The sequence below is a fragment of the Narcine bancroftii genome, chromosome 2, assembly GCF_036971445.1.
Source record: "Narcine bancroftii isolate sNarBan1 chromosome 2, sNarBan1.hap1, whole genome shotgun sequence".
Lineage (NCBI taxonomy): Eukaryota > Metazoa > Chordata > Chondrichthyes > Torpediniformes > Narcinidae > Narcine > Narcine bancroftii.
In genome coordinates, this window is record NC_091470.1 from 37,575,731 (window position 1) to 37,597,560 (window position 21,830).

General features: G+C 37.3%; 1 protein-coding gene and 1 long non-coding RNA gene across 9 annotated transcripts in view; one reads left to right on the forward strand and one right to left on the reverse strand.

Annotated features, from left to right (window-relative positions):
- Window positions 1–21,830, reverse strand: part of spata7 (spermatogenesis associated 7) — a 41,976-nt gene that overhangs the window by 1,448 nt on the left and 18,698 nt on the right. For 6 of the 8 annotated variants that reach the window (XM_069916326.1, XM_069916333.1, XM_069916330.1 and 3 more), the window contains 7 exons: window positions 20,563–21,023; window positions 18,242–18,302; window positions 16,101–16,198; window positions 8,841–8,894; window positions 7,763–7,840; window positions 6,355–6,412; window positions 1,834–3,596 (listed from right to left, as the gene is read on the reverse strand). In XM_069916326.1, coding sequence (XP_069772427.1) covers window positions 3,069–3,596; window positions 6,355–6,412; window positions 7,763–7,840; window positions 8,841–8,894; window positions 16,101–16,198; window positions 18,242–18,302; window positions 20,563–21,023 — 1,338 coding nt within the window. In that variant the 3' untranslated portion in view covers window positions 1,834–3,068. Of the gene's footprint in view, window positions 1–1,833; window positions 3,597–6,354; window positions 6,413–7,762; window positions 7,841–8,840; window positions 8,895–16,100; window positions 16,199–18,241; window positions 18,303–20,562; window positions 21,024–21,830 lie in introns of those variants that run through there. The other 2 variants (XM_069916328.1, XM_069916327.1) reach the window with 2 other exon arrangements.
- Window positions 6,646–21,037, forward strand: LOC138753393 (uncharacterized). Its single transcript, XR_011351149.1, has 3 exons — window positions 6,646–7,183; window positions 9,595–9,746; window positions 20,630–21,037. It is a non-coding gene; the product is annotated as an uncharacterized lncRNA (long non-coding RNA).

The following is a 21,830-nucleotide window of genomic DNA, read 5'->3' on the forward strand; positions in this document are numbered from 1 at the left end:
TTCTTCCCCATCACCTTTCCCCAGCTCTGACTAGCTGTTTCCTTTCCCACAGACATGGTAAATTCTTACCCCTTCCTTATCATAGCCAATTAACACCTTTTGTTGGTCTGGATTCCTCCCCTAGCCAACATCTCTGAATTCTGAAATTTTCTGCATTTGCTCATTCTGTTTATTCCTTGAAGAAGGGCTCAGGCCCGAAACATTGGCAATATAGTTTTGCTCTTTATGGACGCTAAAAAGTCAAGCTGAGTTTCACTAGCTTTTTGGTGTGTTTTTACTCTGAAGTCCTATCCTGGGACCATCATGTCAATGCAATCATGAAGAAGGCATGCCAGTGGCTATATTTCATTAGGAGTTTGAAGAGATTTGGTATATCTCCAAAGTCTCTTGCAAATTTCTACAGATATATTGTGGATTACATTCTGACTATTTGCATCACTGTCTGGTATGAAGGTGCCAATGCACAGGACAGGAAAAGGCTACAGAGGGTTGTAAACTCCGCAAGCACTATCATGGGCTCACTACATTATCACTACATTAAGGACATCTTTAAGAGGCAGTGTCTCAAGAAAGCAGCTTCTATCATCAAGGACCCTCACCATCCAGGCCATGCCTTTTTCTCACTGCTACCATCAGGAAAGAGGTATAAGAGCCTGAATAACACATTCAAAAGTTACAAAAACAGATTCTTCCCCTCCATATCAGATTTCTGAACACACAATGAACCTATGGGCACTACCTCATTTTTTCTCTTTTTTGCACTAATTATTATTTTTTTTAAATCTTGTATTTACAAAATTGTAATTTATAGCAATTTTACACCTGTAATGCACAATACTGCTGTGGCAAAGCAATGAATTTCATGACATGTTCATGGCAATAAATATGATTCTGAAGGCTGCTGCATTGTTTTGCCCAAGGTCAGCTCATTGTTGAGACCTCATGTACTGACTCAAGTTTTCATAGATGCGGCCAGATAGATCTTTTATGTTTAAGTGAGTTTTGGTCAGGTGATCCCCTCTTAACACATCAAGAGTACCAAAGATACAGAATAAAAATTCCTTTGAACTATCTCAAGTTTTTGAAACCATTTCTAATGAACCAGTGTAACATCTTTCCAATTGCAGCAATAGTTCCTGATTGATATTGACAAGATCCCAACTTCTCTACAAGAACAAGATTGGACGGCTCAAGTTTTTTTCAAACCAGTGAATTTTTTTAGACTTTATTTCATTAAAACTCATAAATGTCCTGTTCAAGTTTATAACTATATCACATCTGTTCAGTTTTTGCAACATGATTTTTTCAATTTGTTAAGTAGCTTTCATCAAAAAGCTCATGTTAAAATAGTTAACCGTTGCAAATAACTAATTTGAGAATACTGTACAAAATATAATTTTTACTCATGTTAATATATATACACAATTTAGAATAATCTACATGGAGAATATGACTGTATTTATGCAGAACTACATTCAACCGAATAATTGTATTAACCCAAAAACGTGGAACCTCTGCATTTTTATCAACATCTTCATTACTTTTTGTTGCCCCATATTTTAATCACAAATGCAACTGAGCCCAACTAATGCAAATATTCTCTGCAGAAAATTTTCTCATTATGGAATTATGCATAGCCCAATTATTTTCTCTTTAAATCTAGTTCCCCATAAGATGGTGCATTCTAAATCCAAACCACATGAAATGGGGAAAAATGTGATGTTTCACATTGCAACCGTCCACAAAAACTGCAGATGCTAGATTCTGGTGTAGAGAAAGAGAAGCCAGAGGACGTCAGCAGGTCTAATACAATCCATGGATAGGATAGAATGGTTAGACAATGATTTGGGTTGGGACCCTTTATTGAGACTCTGGTTCTTACACAGAATCATAAATCTGTGTCATCTTGTTATCAACCATACAGCTTTTGAAAACTCTAAATCCTTCATGATTTTTAAATGATCTTATCTTGATTCTTCATTGAGAGTAAATCCACCTCTCCATTCTATCCATTCAAAGTAACATATCATCTCAAACCATGTAAATTTCATCTATATCTGCATCAGGCATCACATGCTTCCCAGAGGGCTCGAGTGACCAGAATACTCCGAAAGGTGCCAAACAGGCACATATTATCATACAAGGAATTCTCAATATTAACGTCTTAAACCAACAGCTGTGAAATAAAATCAGAGCATAAAGACTTAAACAATACCAATTATTCTGTGAATATCCATTCTATGAATTCAGGATCATCAGACAATTCAGTTGAACATACTGTATATTTTTGCATCATTACTATACTTAAGTATTTGTTTAACTTCACTAAAATTTATTTGATATCAACTTTAATTGGCATAATAATGTGCCACATCACATAATAGGACACTGCAAATTTGTTCCTGGGCTGCAAATACAAGCTCCACATTTGAGATTTTATGGTAATAAAACTTCTTCAAAAAAGAAATGACCTTTCTCCTACAGTTACAGGGCAGCATAGATGGCAAAGCGATTAGCGCAAAGCCTTTAACGTGCCAGCAATTGGGATTTTACCTGGGTTCGAATCCCGTGCTGTCTGTAAGGAGTTTGTACATTCTCCCCGTGTCTGCATGGGTTTTCTCTGGGGGTTCCGGTTCCTTCCCACCCTTCAAATTGTACTGGGGGTGTAGGTTAATGGGGTGTAAATTAGGCAGCATGGACTTGTAGGGCAGAATTGGCCTGTTACAGTGCTGTATGTCTAAATTTTATAAAATTAAAAATTTACCAAACTGTGCAAGAGTCAAGAAGATGTGGGAGGTAGTTTTCATGATGTGGCAATTGATCACAATACACTAAGTTTAAAAAAAACTGGATTGTTCACTCATCTACACAAGAACAAAATTATTCATATTGTCTTTGGAGCTACAAAGGAAAATATGCAAGCTCATGGACAAGTTGCAGAAATATTGCAGTTCAGGAAAAATACCCTCTAAACTTCTGCTAATATTAAAATATGAACGCAGACTTACATCACAAAGATGTAAAACTTTCTTATGATCCATGACTTTCAGATACGTAGTTACAATGAATTACAAGCATAACAAATGAGTGCCATCATCAAAAGCAGTTTCTGACTTCTCACTTAACCCTGGTTCAATTTGAGCATTATCAGAATCACAGTATTCCTTAACATTAACAGAATGAAGAGACACTACAAGGTTATCAACCTCTGTCAGGTCTGCTGCACCATTTAAATCATCTGTGATATGGCCTGAATGATCTGTGCCATTCGAAATCAGACAATGATCTTGTTCCAAGTCTTGAACTTCCTCCATATTCTCTCCACCAATGTGATGACATTTGTTTCTAGTAAAGATTCCATTCAATCTATGATCCAATGTTTTGTCAGATTCATTGTCAATTGAAATGTTGGCAGTTACATCAGGACCATCTTTCCAATTATGGCCAAAAGTTGGGGTTTCCAAATAATTACAGTAATTTAATTCTACTACTTTGGGTTCTTCTAACAGAGTTCTGGAGTCACTGGTCCTTTGCTGTTTTTCTGGTTTGCAGTCCAAATCTTCTTTCAGTTCATCCAGCATATAACGTAATTTCTGCTATAGAATTAACACAAGCAAGCAGACAGTCACTTTAGTGTTATTATTCTAGTAGAAGTGTCAGCTATGTAAAATAACTAATACAATACCTACATTGTAATATCAGATAAAGAAATATAAATTTACATATTTAATATTTATCAATTAACATCAGTAAGTGCTAATTCTGTGCGATGACAACACAGTTAACTACAGAATACTATGGATTAGAGGAAGAGTGACATTATAATAATTAAACATTTTCACACTTAATTCATTCGCAGCAATAAAATATCCTCCAAATAAGTATCTTGCTTACATCTTTATGAAAATTCAGACATAGAAGTTTAATGTTCAATCCAAATTTTGCCATTCAATGATAATGAAAATACATTGCAGGCATCAGTGTGGAGAATTTAAAGCAAAAAGGTCATAATGAAACATCAGAATTACAAATTTGAGCCATGTTGCACCTGAAATTTGGTTTTCAGTTCATTCAGTAATAAGGCTGAATAGTCCTAGTCAAGGAGGACAATTCTGAATAAACCTGCCAGTATTCTGCATTCAAACTGAGTTGGGGCCTGAACTTAAATGCATGCAGTGGAATACAATAGGATGGTAGAATTTCTTCGCAGACTCTGGGCCTCGCTGCTAGATTCCCTTTGAATCCAAAGGTGGGACTCAGTCTTGTGTATACATTTCCCAGATCTTATGTCAGTTCAGACCAGGTACTGAACCCCAGTCATTTCAATGAAGACTGACTGAAGGACAAAGATAAAGAATGGAATGGGGAAACAATTAACCGTCTTAAAGTTATGTTCATTTAGTTTAAAAAGATTTTTATTTTAGGTTTAGTTTTTAATTCACTTTATTTTCTTGATGTAAAAGATTTTAGTTATTTTTGGGAATTATAAATTTTAAGCAATTGACTTTTGACAGAAGATTAAAGCTCAAACCTCAGCTTTGCCTTCTATCAGGGAATTTCAGCTTTGTCAGGGTCTGTATAATTCATCTTCTGTAGCTTAGTTGTGATCTGATCTCATTGCTGGACTCTGAATTGCTGAGGATCAGTTAGATGGGAAATTTGGGGATGTGAGAATCAAGGGCAATGTTGTCATGAAGTGGCTTTAGTCCAGTGAGGTTTCGCCTATCAGTTGAAGAAAATTGTACATGTTTCAATGTTGTGTGCTTTGATAAGGCCACATTTTTTTTCATGGAACCAGCAGAAATATTGATGAATTTACCTTGACTACACCTCTTCCCACCCAGTCTCCTGTTTGGAGGAACAACAACATATTCTGTCTTGGCAATCTCCAACTAGATGCCATCAATATTGAGTTCTCCAATTTCCATTCACCCCCTTCCCCAATCTCTCACTCTTTCCCCACCCCTCTGTCTCGCTTCCTACCCCCTTCCCTTCTTTCTCCTGTCAGAGAGCTATTCTTTTTACCCCTCTCCTCTTGTCACCTCTCAGTTTCTTTCTCTTCTATACTTTCACCTGTATCCACTTATTACCTCTTATCTGTTACACTGTGCTCCTCCCCCTTCCCTCCTTCCACCCTCCTCTCCTCTCTCATCTTTTTATTCAGACACCTGCCTGATTTTCTATATTTCTGATGAAGTGCTCAGGACTGAAACATTAGCTGCCTTTTACTTCCTATGGATTTTGTGCAACCTGCTGAGTTTTTTGAGCACTTTCATGTATTTCAATCACTCAAAGCTGTATTATACAATAAAATGTAAGAAGATAGCCCTATAAGACTAAGAGTTACTTTGTGAGGTTCAGCAAACACTGTTAACAAATGATGTAGGAAAGAACACCATGTTTTACAATAATAATTGGACAAATGCAAAGGAAATCGGACTACAATAACTACAGATACAAAGGAAGTAAAAGAGTTACAAAAACAAACTATGCAAGTAAAAGATTCTGATAGTCCTCAGCAAGCAACTGTCTCACTTTTTATTTGGGAGTTTCCATTACAATATGCTCTGGCAAACAAATGATCTTAGCTCCTTATAGTTCCTCAAAAGCAGTCTTATTGTCATTTTCACTCAATTAATCATTCAGGTTCTGAGCTTTCCCGTTCTACATCTTGGGCCTGTCTGAATCCTAACAGTGCACTGAAGATTTATGGAATTCATTAATTTAAAATAACATTGTTGGTAGTAGCCAATATAATTTAAACTCATCCTCTTCCACATAAATTTTCCTGAGGAAATAATATTTTAAAATAAAACATGGCCAAAAATGTATATCTGTAGGCCCTTGTATGATATTTGTAAAACACAAATAAAAGTCACACCTTTTAAAATAGCATTGACCCTCCATGATTTGTGTTTTATGCCCTTTGCAGCAGAAGACGATGCTGATACTGGAGCAATTGTGTCGCAGTGTGAAATGAGGAACCAGAAACTGATCAGACCTGGTCGAGTCGAAGTTCAGTAAAAGTCGATTTTTCAAAGTCACACGCAGCTTTATAAAATCCCGCGCATTCCAAATTATATCATCGCATTGTGACTTCATGACATCACTCAGAACCTCCGAGCTGGTTTGATTAAGCCCCTCGTGGGCCACTATAATACACTGTTCACATTCACCTGTGACAGTCGACGCAATAGAAATGCTTATGGTGGCCAATGGGAGAAGAAACCACATGTTAAGAAAGACTAAATATTTATACGTTATACAAAAAAATCATACTTGAAAGCTTTAGATTCTTTTACTACAGTATAGAATAATATTTTGAGCAGACTGAACCCTGAAATGTACACTCACTTCATTGAGTCGATGCTTGTTTTCTTCTATTCGACGTTCAAATATTCTCTCCAAAACCCTTAATAAAAGAAGAGATCATTTATCTGTTGGTGATACTGATCTTCCATTAGTATTTCAATATGTAAATTTGATAATTTGATGGTTTATTTTTTAACTTTCTGCAAGTTAAAAAATAAAGCAGATGCTAAGACAGGGTCATCATCAATGTCATTTGTCTTGAATTTTGTTATCAATGGAAATCTTACAAAATTTATGCCAAAAATAGAAGGAATACTTGCTACGAGACACATTTTTCTCAACACCTCAATCCTTGGTAACCGTCACTTGGAGGGGCTGGCAGAGATGCCAAAAATATTGAACCAATTTTTCTATTTCTCTCATTGAATTTATGAGGAAAGTTGGCAGGTGATGAAGTCTGAACCTGATGTGATAAGAAAGTTGCACAGATCTATTAAAGAGAGAGTCAAGCTAACAAATAATCTGAAATGTTTGTAGGATGAGGCAAATGTCTTTAAAATTCAGTTCTATTTACTAGCCATTAAACAAAATATGAAAATTGGGAAGGGAAAGAACCCCACCCTTTCAAATGTATCAGTGTGAAGGTCAACCACTCCTTCCTATCATAATCACAAATCTGTTGTGTCTCAACTGAATATTTATGGAGCACTCTCAGCTTAAATATTCACTATTTCCCCAAATCCAACACCAGTACTGTACCCTGATACCTCATAATGCATGACAGAACAAAGATAACTAATATCACAATGTTTTGGTCAATTTTATCTGGGGTATCTTCATTTACCAATGTGGTGTGTACCACCAACCTGAGGTATTACTTAAATTAAAACTGAAAATGCTGGAAACATGGTCAGGCAGTATCTAGTGTAGAAACAAAATTAATGTTACAGGTTGAAGACCTTTTATCAGAACTAGGCTGGAGAGAAAAAAGTTAGTATTAAGAGTGAGTGAAAGATGGATAGGACAAAGGAAACATCCCTTATAGATATAGACCAAGGTTGCTCTGGGGTGTAAATGGGTAGATCTGGTTGGTGGTTAATAGGAAGAATTAAGGAGAGAGAATATGGTCCAAGTTCACAAAATAGATGAATTGAGGGCAATTAGAGATTGAGAGGACAGACAGAAAGGAATGTAAAAGTAGAAAATGCAGGGTTATATTCTTTCTACTAAATGCAGAATAGCATTTATTTGCACATAGCTTTCCATTAAAAGCAATTCATGGCAAATGAAGTACTTTCTAACATTTATGAGATTTAATTAACTATAAATATACGAATTTTGAGAGGAAACCTCCAATCAATTTATTTTTTGAAGTATTTAACTCAACAGTTCTAATAGCATAGAGTGAACTTGCTAGTCTAATTGTTCAATGTGGGAAGAAAATTAATACCTGGTTGAAAATAATCCACGAGTTAATATCTCACTGGTAATATCAGAGATGAACTCAAGATACTTTAATTCCTCTTCCCTGGAGAGAAATGCACATCAACAGTAAATAATCTGTAAACACACTCAGTCATGCTTTTGTGATTTGGAAGAACAATAGGAGCCACTTTAAATCTCATTAACCAATCCTATGGGAAGTTACATCAGTTGAAGACTGATGACTGAAGCTTTGATGCATACTAGAAATCAATGAAAAATGCAGATCCAATAACCTGAAACCAAAATAGAAATACTGGAACTCAGTCAATCAAGCATCATTAGTGGAAAGTGAGCATTATGGGTCAGTGATTCTTTTTCAGAACTGAAGGGAGAGTGTAAGGTTTACACTTTTCAAAGCAGAGTTGGGGAGTGGTTAACCTATCAAAAAGTTAGATCGGTTAAGAGGAGCAAAAAATAATTGGTTAGAGGAACTCAGGGGCTCAAGGAAAATCTGTGAAGACTTTGTATCAAGACTCCAAATCAGGACTGCAGTTTTGACCTGAAATGTAAGCTATTATTTTGCCTCTACAGATGCAATGCGACCCACTGAGTTCTTCCAGTAGTTTATTTTTTTTGCTCCAGATTCCAGCATCTGCAGTTTCTTGTGACTCTGGTAATCAGAAGCATGAGTACTAAGACATTCTTGTCAGGTGATCAGGAGCACGAGCACTGAGACTCAGTGTCCGTTCTCACCTGACATGGCCTGAAATGTTAAGCAGTTTCTCTTTCCACAGATGCTGCTTGGCTGGTGGAGTTCTTACAGCATTTCCATTTTGTTTGACGTCAACTGTTATTAGTAAACTTTTCAAATTTCAGCTTTGCTGGGAAACTGGCAGTGTTATGCTTCAAGTTTTTAGACACTAAAAATATTCATGTGCCAAAGAAAAGCATTTTCCTCATTGCGAGATTACTCACATTATAAAATTAATATCTGAAAATCTATATCATAGAAGAGCAGAAAATTAAAGAATTTCAAGGATTCTGTAAGATAACAACGAAAAGTATTGATGGAAATTATAACTATAATTAAATGTAATACTTACTCAGCTTTAACTTGTCTCATAATTGGTGATTTGATTCTATTTATTGAGGATAATCTGAAAACAATAGGTTTAAAGAGATAAAAGTGAGTTGGGGAACCAAGTCACTCAAAAAGTTAAAATAGTTGAAGCTATAGTAACTTGTAACCTTTTGTTATTGCATCAGTTGCCTTTCAATTCTTTCTTATTGTTTAAAGTATTCAACAAGACAGGGTTTAATTTTTACCATTTAATTTCTCTGAAATTCTGATGTTTATGATCAAACTATAGGCAATTATGTTTCTTTTTTTGCATCTGATATGCAATTAATTAAAATGTGTGGAATATATGTGAATTAAAATAACTGACATTTAATGGATTTTTCCAAATTATATTTAGCATTTGTGTTTTTTTAATCAGAGATGTATTTGTCACTAATAAAAGTGTTTACTGAAATATAGTGTCAAACTATTTTTAATTGGTTCAAGAGATATTTTGGACATGAACATTGAAAAAGTGGTAGTGGTTACACATTAGTAGAAGCATATTATAGTGTACATCCTCATTTTTTAAACTTCATAATTTTGGCTTGGTTTTGTAACTACTGTAATATTTACACATTATATTAATTTAAATCCCAGTCATTGGGTATTCAGTTCAAATAATAAACTCTCTTCATTCCCAATGATGCAAAACTCTAGAAATGTAGTACTTATAAGTCCACTGAACTGCTCAGAAGTGTTTTTTTAACTGAAAATGCAAATACTCTGAATATCAGGCCAGGTTTCGACTCTTCTCTCTTGAAAAAAAATGGACTGAGATGAGACGTCTCAAGAGTCTTGGATGAAGGACTTTAATGCAGCTCAGAAAAAAGATTGCATAATAGGGAACTTCAGAACAAATGGACACAAATATGACTGTTGCTAACAGGTTAGTTAGTGTACTTCTTTAATGCAAAAATTTGTGAATGAGTGGGAGCCTCTGCCATATATAGTGTAAATTAGATTGATTTAACAAATTTTTAAAAATAAATTGATGCACACAGCATTCCAAATGTAGAGTGAAACATGAAAATCTGCACACATAGTGATTGAAGTAAAAACACAATGCTGGAGAAACTCAGCAGGTCAAAAGGTGTACTTTAGTTAGCAAACCAACATTTCAGGCCTGATCCCTTCATCAAGATATCAGAAAATGTAGGTAGGTGCCTGAATAAAATGGTAGAGGGAAGGGCAGGGAAAAGGGCATAGGCCCACAGGCAAGAGGTAATAGGTGAATAATGGAAGGAGGGGAGAGAAAACAGAGGGCGGGAGGAAAGCTCTCTGAATGGAGAAGGAGGGGGATGGAGAACCGGAGGAAAGGAGACAGAGGGATAGGAAAGAGAGGGAGAACAGAGTCTAGCAGAAACCAAAAAGTTAAAGTTAATACAATCAGGTTGGAGAGTGCCCAATTTACAGGTAGCCCTGCTCTGGCAGTGCATGAAGCATGCCAGAGCACAGAGTTGAAATGATTGGCCACTGTAAAATCCCTGTCATTGATTCAGGCAGAGCAAAGGTGTTCAGAAAAACAATCTCCCAGTCCAGGTCCAGTCTCTCCAGCGTAGAGGAGACCACAATGGGAGCACCAGATGCAGTAGATGATGTCTGCAAATTCACAAGTGTAGTGTTGCTTCACTTAGAAAGACTGTTTGGGGCCCCAAATAATGGTGAGGGAGGAGGCATGGGCACAAGTGCGGCATTTCCTCCAGTCACAGGGGAAGGTGCAAGGAGGCGATTAGAGGAAGAGATGAATGGACAAGGGAGACATGGAGGGAGTGATCCCTATGGAATGTGGAGGGGGAGTAGTGAGTAGAATGTGGATGACGTGTCTTGCAGTGAGATAATGCTTTAAGTTATGGAAATTGTGGAGGATAATATGTTGGGTGGTAAGTGTGGACAAGGGAAATCCTGTTCTTGTTGTGTCCAGGGCCAGAGGGGGCCAGGGCAGATGTTGCATGTGGGAGCAGAGTACTCCAAATATAGTCTTATCAAGAATAAACATAGCTTCATACTGCTCTGGCCAGTTGCCATTGGAAACTGCAGTTATCTTAAACGTTATCTTAATCCTACAATTCCTAGTTTCATGTAATAAAGTGCCTTATCATAAATTCAGACATACAGCATGGTAACAAGCAATTCCAGCCAACAAGCCCATGCTGCCCAATTGCCCCAATTAACCTACAACCCCAGTACATTTAAGGGTGAGGGGAAATCGGAACACATTGTGGAAACCCATACAGACATGGGGAAGAACGTACAAACATCTTACAGATAGTAAGATGTAATAGTGTTGTGCTAACCATCTCGCCCATAACATTTTACAAATTCTCCAGTTGGTTAATCGCAGAAAGTGCTTGCTTCCATTTATTAATGACAGTTCTTCACCTACTTAAATAACCAAAACCATTAAGTAAAATATTGTTATCTTCAGTTTCAACCCTAAGTTTTCTACAAAACTCCCACCTACCATAAACACATAATTTATCCAAGAATTTTACTGTTATTTTTTACATTCAAAGTTTATCAGAGCAAAAGATAGATGAACTGGTTGATTATTTCTATACATGCACACAAAACTTCTCTCAAGAATGAAGCCTCTTGTATTTAGAACAAGCTGGCAAGTCATAACATAACATAACATAACATAACAATTACAGCACAGAAACAGGCCATTAGGCCCTTCTAGTCCGCACCGAACCAAACACCCCTTTCTAGTCCCACCTCCCTGCACAATGCCCATAACCCTCCATCTTCTTCTCATCCATATACCTGTCCAACCTTTTCTTAAATAATACAATTGACTCCGCCGCCACTATTTCTCCCGGAAGATGATTCCACACAGCTACCACTCTCTGAGTAAAGAAGTTCCCCCTCATGTTACCTCTAAACCTCTGCCCCTTAATTCTTAACTCATGTCCTCTTGTTTTAATCTTTCCTCCTCTTAACGGAAATAGTCTATCCACATCCATTCTGTCTATCCCTTTCATAATCTTAAATACTTCTATCAAATCCCCTTTCAACCTTCTACGCTCCAAAGAATAAAGACCCAATCTGTCCAATCTCTCCCCATACTCCAGATGCTTAAACCCAGGCAACATTCTGGTAAACCTTCTCTGCACTCTCTCCACTCTGTTTATATCCTTCCTATAATTAGGCGACCAGAACTGCACACAGAACTCCAAATTAGGCCGCACCAACGTCTTATACAATCTCAACATCACCTCCCAACTCCTATATTCCATGCAATGATTGATAAAGGCCAGCATACTAAAAGCCTTCTTCACCACCCTATTCACGTGAGTTTCTACCTTCAGGGAACGATGTACCGTTACTCCTAAATCTTTCTGCTCTTCTGTATTCCTCAATGCTCTCCCATTTACCACATATGTCCTGTTCTGATTCTTCTTACCAAAATGAAGCACCTCACACTTATCAGTATTAAATTCCATCTGCCATTTTTCAGCCCACTTTTCTAAGCAGCCCAAATCCCTCTGCAATCCTTGAAAACCTTCTTCATTATCCACTATTCCACCTATCTTAGTATCGTCTGCATATTTACTAATCCAATTCACCACCCCATCATCTAGATCATTAATGTATATAACGAACAACAATGGGCCCAATACAGATCCTTGAGGCACACCTTGAGGTCACCGGCCTCCAACCTGACAGACAATTATCCACTACCACTCTCTGGCCTCTCCCTTTCAGCCAATGTTCAATCCATTTGACTATCTTAAAATTTATACCTAAAGACTGCACCTTCCTAACTAACCTTCCATGTGGTACCTTATCGAAGGCCTTACTGAAGTCCATATAGACAACATCCACTGCGCTACCCTCATCCACATTCCTAGTCACCTCTTCAAAAAATTCAATCAGATTGGTCAAACATGACCTTCCTCCCACAAATCCATGTTGAGTGCTCCTGATCAGACCCTGTCTATCCAGATGTTTATAAGTACTATCTCTAAGAATTTTCTCCATTAATTTACCTACCACAGACGTCAAACTTACAGGCCGATAGTTGCCAGGCTTCCTCCTTGAACCCTTTTTAAATAACGGAACCACATGCGCAATGCGCCAATCCTCCGGCACTATCCCCATATCTAATGACATTTGGAAAATTACCGCCAGAGCCTCTGCTATTTCCTCCTTCACTTCTCTCAATGTCCTGGGGAAGATCCCGTCTGGTCCCGGAGACTTATCCAACTTTATATTCTTCAAAAGCCTTAAAACTACACCTTTTGTAATCTCTATATTCCCCATATTTACCCAATTTGCTTTTTTTATCCCACATCTCCCAATATCCTTCTCCTTAGTGAATACCGAAGAAAAGAAACTGTTCAATATCTCCCGCATTTCTCTAGGCTCCACACACAGTTTTCCACTCTGATTTTCTAAGGGACCAATTTTGTCTCTAGCTTTCCTCTTACCATTAACATAGATAATTACTTTTTGCCCAGATGGAGATCAATTACCACAACAATAGTTGTTGCCCTCTGCTGTTTTTAATAACGATGTAGTTGAAGATGTTGATATAAAGATTGAAGATGAAGATGTTGAATTTGCAAATTTCCCCATGGAACCAAGATCTGTGTCAGCATTAGTACTGAAAATAAAGCTCAATGCTTCAGGCACATTTTATTACAACTGGAGTGGTTCCAAATGTTCATTGAATTTAATTCCTTAAGTAAAACATCTGCCTCCTAGATTTGGAGATTTTTCATGCAACCAAAGATGTTATCATTTCAGTGTGATCTTCCCCTTGATCCCATAATTGCTACAATCTGCATTTTTTTTTCTGAGATTTGAATATTTACATCTTATGGCTTCTTTAATGCATGCATCCAGCAACTCTGACTCTTTTCAGTTTATATTAAACTTCTATTTTCCCCATACATCCTTTCGACCTTGCACATCAATGGTTCCATTTAGACATATAGCATAGTAATAAGCCCTTCTGGCCCATGAGCTCGAGCTGCTCAATTACAACCAATTAACCTACAAATCCGTACGTTTCTGAAGAATGGGAGGAAACTAGAGGGCTCGGAGGAAACCCACGCAAACACGAGGAGAACATAGAAACATTGCCGGATTCAAATCTGGGTTGCTGATGCTGTTACAGCATTGAGTTAACTACTACCCTAACCGTGTTGCCCTTGGTGTGCATATAAAAGATGAACTGTCTTAGACTCATACCTCCTCATTAATCAGGTAGGCACAACAGTGACTACACTTCATAAGGAGGCTGAGGAGGGTAAGGTGACCAGCCCCCATCTTGACAACCTTTTACAGGAACACATTTGACTGTGTCCAATCTGGTTGCATCATTCTGTGGTATGGTAGATGCAATGCATCAGACTGGAAATCTAAACAGAGGATCCATTTCCTCTATTGACAACATTTACTGGGAGCATTGCCTAAATAAGGCTCAAGGAGCTATAGAAGACTCTTTTCATCTTTAACCCACAACCATCAAAGATGTACAGGGCATCAAAATAAGGACGACCAGACTGGGTAATTGCTTCTTCCCACGGACTGAGATTGATAACAGTATCCTGTAACTGTGTAGATCATCCCAAATGTTTATATGCATTTATTTTAAATATTTATGGGTATGCTGTGTAGAGTGTGTTATAGTGTGTGCACCACGGTCTGGAGACAAGCTGTTTTTTTTGGAGTGTATATGTATAATAAACTTGAACTTTTTCAAAATGTATTATTTTTTTTGATCAGAGTTACCAGAGAGTTCGTTTGGGATTTTTAGCATCAGCGATGTCCAATCAGTATAATTCATTCTGAAGAAATTAAACAAAGGTTTCAGCATATCTGACTTTGTGTAGAATATAGTGGGAAGTTTTTAAAAACTTGCAAAAGGCAACTAAAAATCTCACAAGGAGTGAAACGATGGGGAATGAAAGTAGACAAGCAAATAATATCAAAGAGCATAGAAAAGATTCTTCAAGTATATAAAGAGTAAAAGTGAGATAAGAGTAGATAGAGGAGCGCTAAAAAAAATGACATTGGAGAAATCATAATGGAGACAAGGAGATGGCAGAGGAGCTAAATGAGTATTTTGCATCAGTTCTCACTGTGGAAAACAGTAGAGTGCTGGATGACCTAGATCATCAGATCAGGGAAGTGGGTACAGTTACTATACAAGAGAGAAGGTACTCTGAATGGTTTAAGGGTAGATAAGTTTCCCAGACCAGATGGATTACACCCTTGGGTTCTCAGAGAAATAGCTGTAGAGATTATAGAGTCACTGGTTATAATCTTTCAGGAATTAATAGATTCTGGCATAGTTCTGGAAGATAGGAAAATTGCAAATGTCACTCCACTATTTAAGAAGGGAGGGAAGCAACAGAAAGGAAAATTATAGACTGGTTAACCTGATATCAGTGGTTGGGAAGATGGAGTCAATTGTCAAGGATTAAGGTTACGGAGTACTTGGAGGCACATGACAAGATAGGCCAAAGCCAGCATGGTTTCTTCAAGGGTTATGGGGAGAAGTCCAGCAAGTGGCACTGAGTGGGAGATGGATCAGCTCATGTTTGAATGGTGAGGCAAACTCAATGGGCTGAATAAAAACACAATGCTAGAGAAACTCAGTTGGTGAAACAGTATACTGTTTAAAGCAAAGATAAAGATACATGGTTGCATACAGTTCTGTTTCCGTTTATGTCCATGTATTCTTTTTAAATTGTGTTTATAGTGTTTCAATTTAAATTAAACATCTTAATATTAGCTGAGCAAATTCTTCAAAAATGACAGTTTAAATTTCTGCTGTTTAAACAATTTTAAGGTTGTTTAATTTTTAATGATATGATTGCAATGAATTTCATTCAATCAACTGCAGTTTCCCTCAAAAGGCCATAGGGGGCAGCTGTGACCCTGGTTCAATGAATATCATTTAGTTAGGAAAAGAGAAGTAAAGAAAATCTTCATTGAAATGAAATAAATTATATATAATACCAAAAAGAAGGACAAAATTAAGGTTGTAATGCCACTGTGTGAGTGTTGAGCAGGTTTAGAAAAGCTTCCGGTAAATGGCTACTCAGATGATAGCATGAATAATAGTTGAGTTTTGAGGTCTCAGGAATAATTTGAAAGGTAAGGGAAAAGGAAAGAAAATGGAGATTCGAGGGAAGAATACAAAAAGGAATAAAAGTAGGTTAAAGAAGAAGTACACACTAAATTCCATTTCTTTGTATATAGATACGTCTAATTGTATTGTATTTACCTTGGGACATGGTTGTCATAAGGACGTTCAGAACATTCTTGTAGCTTTTCACAATCTAAATGATGAGAGTAATTATCCCTGTCCTCTTCAGATTCAGACTATTGGAACAAAACGATACAATATTTAAAGTTCTAGTGAAGATAACATAAGACTATAAAGTATCAACACTGTTTTAAAAATTGATGCATATTAATAATCTATCCACTACATCCAAAATAAAATTAAAAATACTTTTAAGATTCATTCTGCAGATATGGGCATTGCAAGCAAGATCAAGATTTGCTAGCAATTACAGGTTGACCTCGAAAAAATAGTGGTGGGCTTTTGCAATCAACATGGTGAAGATAATCCAATATAGGCATAGTGTTCCAAGATTCTGACTCAATAAAAGTGATGGTAACAGTGTTAAAATATCCAAGATGGGATATTGCCTGACTTGGAGTAGAACTTGGTGCTCTGATGTCCTTGTCCTTGTAGACAATGAAGGTTAGTTTTCAGGCCTGCTGGTTTCTGCAGGGCATTCTGTACATTGAACAGATCTGCAGCGTAGAGTAACATTAGTGAAGAGAATGAATGTTTTAAGATTGTGGTCTTGCAGTGGATAAATAGGACTGCCTCATTCTATCTTGCACCAAGCTTCTTCAGATCTTTGCAATTTAAAAACAAGTAACAGAAGTGAGAGAAAGCCAATCTGCTTGGAGCCTGCTCTAACGTTCAATACATTCATGGCGAAACTTTTTATATCCATAGCATTCCTGAATTTTCTCCATACTCCTTGTTTCCTTTAATATCAAAAAAACTTGCCTTTTCCTTGAATTTACTCAGCAACTGAGTGAAATAGAAACTATTTCATGCCCACTATAATCTCCCGAGCAAATAATGATTAATTGGATGTGAGCCACATGCTGCTGAATACAGCCTCCTTTAAGTAGCAAAAAGAGTCATAGAGAATAGAAACAGATCATTCGGCCCATCACATCCACCCCAGCATTCGGCCGTAGTCTTCACTGCCAAGGCAATTCAAGTCCTTGTCCCGGACACTTCTTAAATCCTATCAGTGACTACTTCATCAACTTTCAGACAGTGTATTCTACTTACTCAACATTCTCTGGATTCAAAAGGCCCCCTTCAGATACTCTCTAAATCCCTAACTCCTTACTCTAAATATATGTCCTCTAATTTTATCTACCTTTTATAAAATGAATTGTTTCCTGCAATCTACCCTTCATAATTTTATATACCTCAATTATATCTCCCATTAACCTCCCCTCCAGGGAAAATAAACCTAGCTTTATCAGTCTCTCATCATATTTGAAACGCTCCATCCCAGGCAACATTCTAGTGAATCTCCTCTATATCATTTCCAGTGTTATCCTATCTTTTCTGTCATGGGGCAACCATAAATGCATGCAGAACTTCACCTGAGGTCTGACCAATGTTTTATAAATCAATACCACATTATCCCATCAAGCATATCTCGTTCCCTATGACAGACTCCAAAATTGCTCTTGGGATTTATCGTTCACCTCAAAACCCATAGAAATGATGTGGAAGTATGTATTTCAAAGTTCAAAATCAAGTTAAAATTTATTGTCAGAGTACATGTATGACTGTTACCATTTTGTGGATGGGACATGCATTAAAATTCAATAATGCATTGACAGGATAGTTTGTTTAATAGAGTGATCAGTTATGAAAAACGGCTACTTCTCAGCATTAGGACACTACCTTCTGCAGAGCATTTGCTGTATCATTTCTGATATCACACACAGAGTGATTCAAACTAGTTGAAGAATGACATTTATGGAGGAAATGCAGGTGTTGGCTGATAAAGATCATTCACATAGTACTTTGCTAAAGATGGCAATTATCTTTCAAACTCATGGGCTGTTTCACAAACAACATATACTGTATTTTTAGAAGTTTGTAACATTTATAAATATTACAATTAATTTATAAACATCCAGTTTTAAGAACAATAGCATTTTAAAAGATCAGAACATTTATCGCGAGCATGTCTAATGAACGCTTTATCTGTACTGTGTGAAATATAATCTTATTACATTTCACAAGCACTGTGAAACTTTATATCTCTGCAGCTTTTAAGTTTGCTTGGAGTGGTTAACTTTTTATCATCTAACCTGTGATGAAGCCACGTGCAAACAACATTTCTTGTTCTCTCCTGATGATGCATCTTGAGAGCTATAAATTTAAAAAATAACCTTGTGAATGAGAGTTTTGATCAATTTAATAGCTTGAAGACAGAAATAGCTAAAAGTAAACAAATGTTTATTTAATATCTAAGTTTGTTGCATTGCCGTTGCTTGTTATTTAATTCTCCATCTCAATCTTACTTTGACCAATGGGTCCTGGGCCACCCACTTCGTTACAGTTCATCAGCTTTGACTCCTGATGAATATTTTTTCTTTTTTTTTAACTAACATTTCCAGCATCCACACTTTTTATTTCTATTCGGTATTTTATATATGTGTTCCATAACTATCTTGACCTTATAACCTACACCCCAGCTAATGAAAGCAAATATCCCATGTACATTTTTCACACTTTATCTACCTGCTGAAACCTTCATGGAACTTTGGACAGATACACCAAAGTCTCTCTCCTCCTCAGTATTTCCTTGGATCCTACCATCTACGGTGTATCCCCTAGCCTTACCAGTCCTTCCAAAAGCATCAATTTGTTGAAATTAAATTCCATCTTCATTTCTCTGGCTATCATTTTTTTTGTACTAGAAGATTTCCCTTCTTACAATTAGTAACACAACCAATTTTATCAAGTGTAAACTTATTTTCTTCATTCAAAGGGTGTAATTTGTTGCCATAGGTGGCTGTGGAGGCCAGGTCATTGGGTATTAAGGCAGAAATATTAAGGCAGAAATTGCCAGGTTCTTGATTAGCCAGGGCATCAAAGGTTATAGGGAGAAGGCTGGGTAGTTTGGCTGAATGGGAAAATGGATCAGCTCTTTATTTAATTGCAGGGCAAACTCAATGGGTTGAATAGCCTATTTCTGCTCCTACCTTGTGTTTTATGGTCTTAATAATTATGCCAGTTTAGCAGGCCAGGTCAACCCCTCACACAATGGGCCGAATCACTGTAGTGAACAGCCAGTGCAGCAGGGTACAGGGGCTTTCACCCAACCACGCAGAAGTTCCAGGCTGCAGGAGCGCATTGCCAGGGGAACAGCCAGGCCCCACAGCAGCATTATGACATCGCTCCCGTGAGCCTGTCACCTCCCCTAAAAAGGAACGTGCGTGGTTTGAATAAACGGCAGTTACTGGTTTACTTGCTTGGTGTGGACAGCATTTACTTCAACAGCTCTGCCTTTAGCAGTGCTACACCACCAACATTCACATCCAGATTGCTAATGTTTATAATTACAAAGGACACAGTATTTATCCTGTGGTACACCCCTGAGCACAGCCTTTCCATTGCAAAAACAACCCTTGAACTTCATCTTCTGCTTCCTATCATTGAGTTAATTTTGAACCCAAATTGCCTGGTTCCCATGGCCTCCTATCTTTTCAACCAATCTCCCATGTTAGACCTTTCAAAGGCCTTACTAAACTTGATGTAGATTTCACCAAATGCACTACCCCTTGATGAGTCAGTCATCTTCTCAAAAATTCAGTTGATTTAGTCAGACAGATCTCTTAAAAACAAAGCTACGGCAACTTCTGATTCTTCACAAATTGCAGATTACTGTGGCTCCTCAGAACTGTTTCCAGTAGCTTGCCTACCAGCGATGTTGTTCTCACCAGTCTACAATTACCTGCCTATGCCTGGTGTCCTTTTTGAATAATGTTACCACATTTGCTGCTGTACAACAATCTGGAATCTCCTCGATGACAGGGAAAGTTAGAAAATATCTTGTGAAACACTCCAACAAATTCTTTCCTTGCCTCCTGTTTCAGCCTGGAATATACCTCATGTGCATAGAATATCAGTGTGGGTCCTACTGGGCTGATAAAACCCAGGTAACTTTATAAAAGGTAACAAATCTACTTCTAAACAGAAGACTATTTCAAGTAATCAGAAAGTAGAGGTTTCTTCAAAAATTATAATCAAAGTAAATTTATTTCTGGACATATGAAATGAGACCAAGACAATTTATAAATGTTGAATTTAGTGAGTGAAGAAATTTAATTTTATATCAAGTGAGGCAAATCCATTCCATTTGGTAAAGAAAGGTTCACTTACATTGTCACAGTTGGGATTTTTCCACACTGAAACTGCTCCATTTTTTACAATTCAGGAATGAAACACGAGTTAACAGATTTGAGCAAGAATTTAGGGACTAGAATCAGGATTCAGAAATAGAGAGGCTGCCATCCCCCATATATCACTAAATATTACAAAACATTCCTGCATTTAAACCCATTCATATTCTGTGCAGCAAGTATTCTCAAAACAAATTTTATCTGTTGCCAAAAGTTTACAGTACCTGTTGAAATCAGTCTGTGTTTCTTGTGTAACTAGATTGTTTTTGAAAAGTTTTTTCTTTTTCACAGGTGTATAATACTTATAATGAGCCAGAAAAGACTGTGCTTCTTTCTTTAAAATGCGAGGACTGAATCGCTGTCCATTTGTAAAGCGGTGAGCATGTTTCTCCAAAACATCACCACTGTACGTTTTTTGCCGTGCATCCTGAAATGATCTGTAGTAATGCCGACTATTTTCAAGGCTAGCTGATGAACTGCAGAGTGTTTTATAATGTTGTCGAGAAGATGTTGAGCTCAAGTCTGAGTAGCACACTGTAAATATTTTTTGAGCCGCTTCTCTATCTATTCTGGGAGTGGATGCCAATGTTGAGAACTCTTGGGAAGAGGTGATGGTTCTGTTGGGAGTCATACGACCATTTGTTACACATCTGGCGCCCTCATCATGCTCTAACATGGAAGGATTCTGGGAACAAAAATAAAAACCATGAGAATGTGAAATGTAATTTACAATGTAACCCCACCCCCGCCAATACTTTTTGGACGCAAGGCTTTCTTTATGAAAGATGCATACAGAAAATGCCTTATGCACAATTCTAATGGGCAACAATATGGAAAAGTCCTATGTATACAGAGGAACATCTTAAAATGACAGCACAAATGATAACAATCCTTAAAGGAATAATACTGTTGGTCAAAATTGGAAGATATCTTCACTTGAGGGATCCTCAAACACTAACTGAGAATTAGAGTTCCAACATTAGCAAAGAAAGTCAACCAGGTTGCTATTCTTCGCTAATAGACACTGAAAACAATGCCACTAAATCATTATGAACTAACATTAATGGGCTTTCTCAATGGGAAGGATGCAAAGCAAGTGTTAAATGTGAATTATGGAGAAACACATGGTATCCCTGCCTGTCTGGAATATTGTGGATTGTGGGTGGTCATTGTCCTCCCTGTCTGAAACTTATTCGGAAGTTACATCACCTCCTAATCAAGGTTGGACTCTGGCCGCCCATTAGTGCACACCTTGCTATTGGCTAATTTAAAATGAATTGAATATTTATTTAAGCACAAATAGAATGTTGCTCCAAAATGTTGTACACCTATTAATAAAAGAATACACAAGCACAAAATCAACAAACACAACAGACTCAACATAGGGACAAGAGAATCATCTCACAGAATAGTGAAAACGTGCAATGCTGGAGAGACTCAGCAGGTCAAGCAGTGTCCTTTATGTAGCAAAGGCAGAGATACATAACTGACA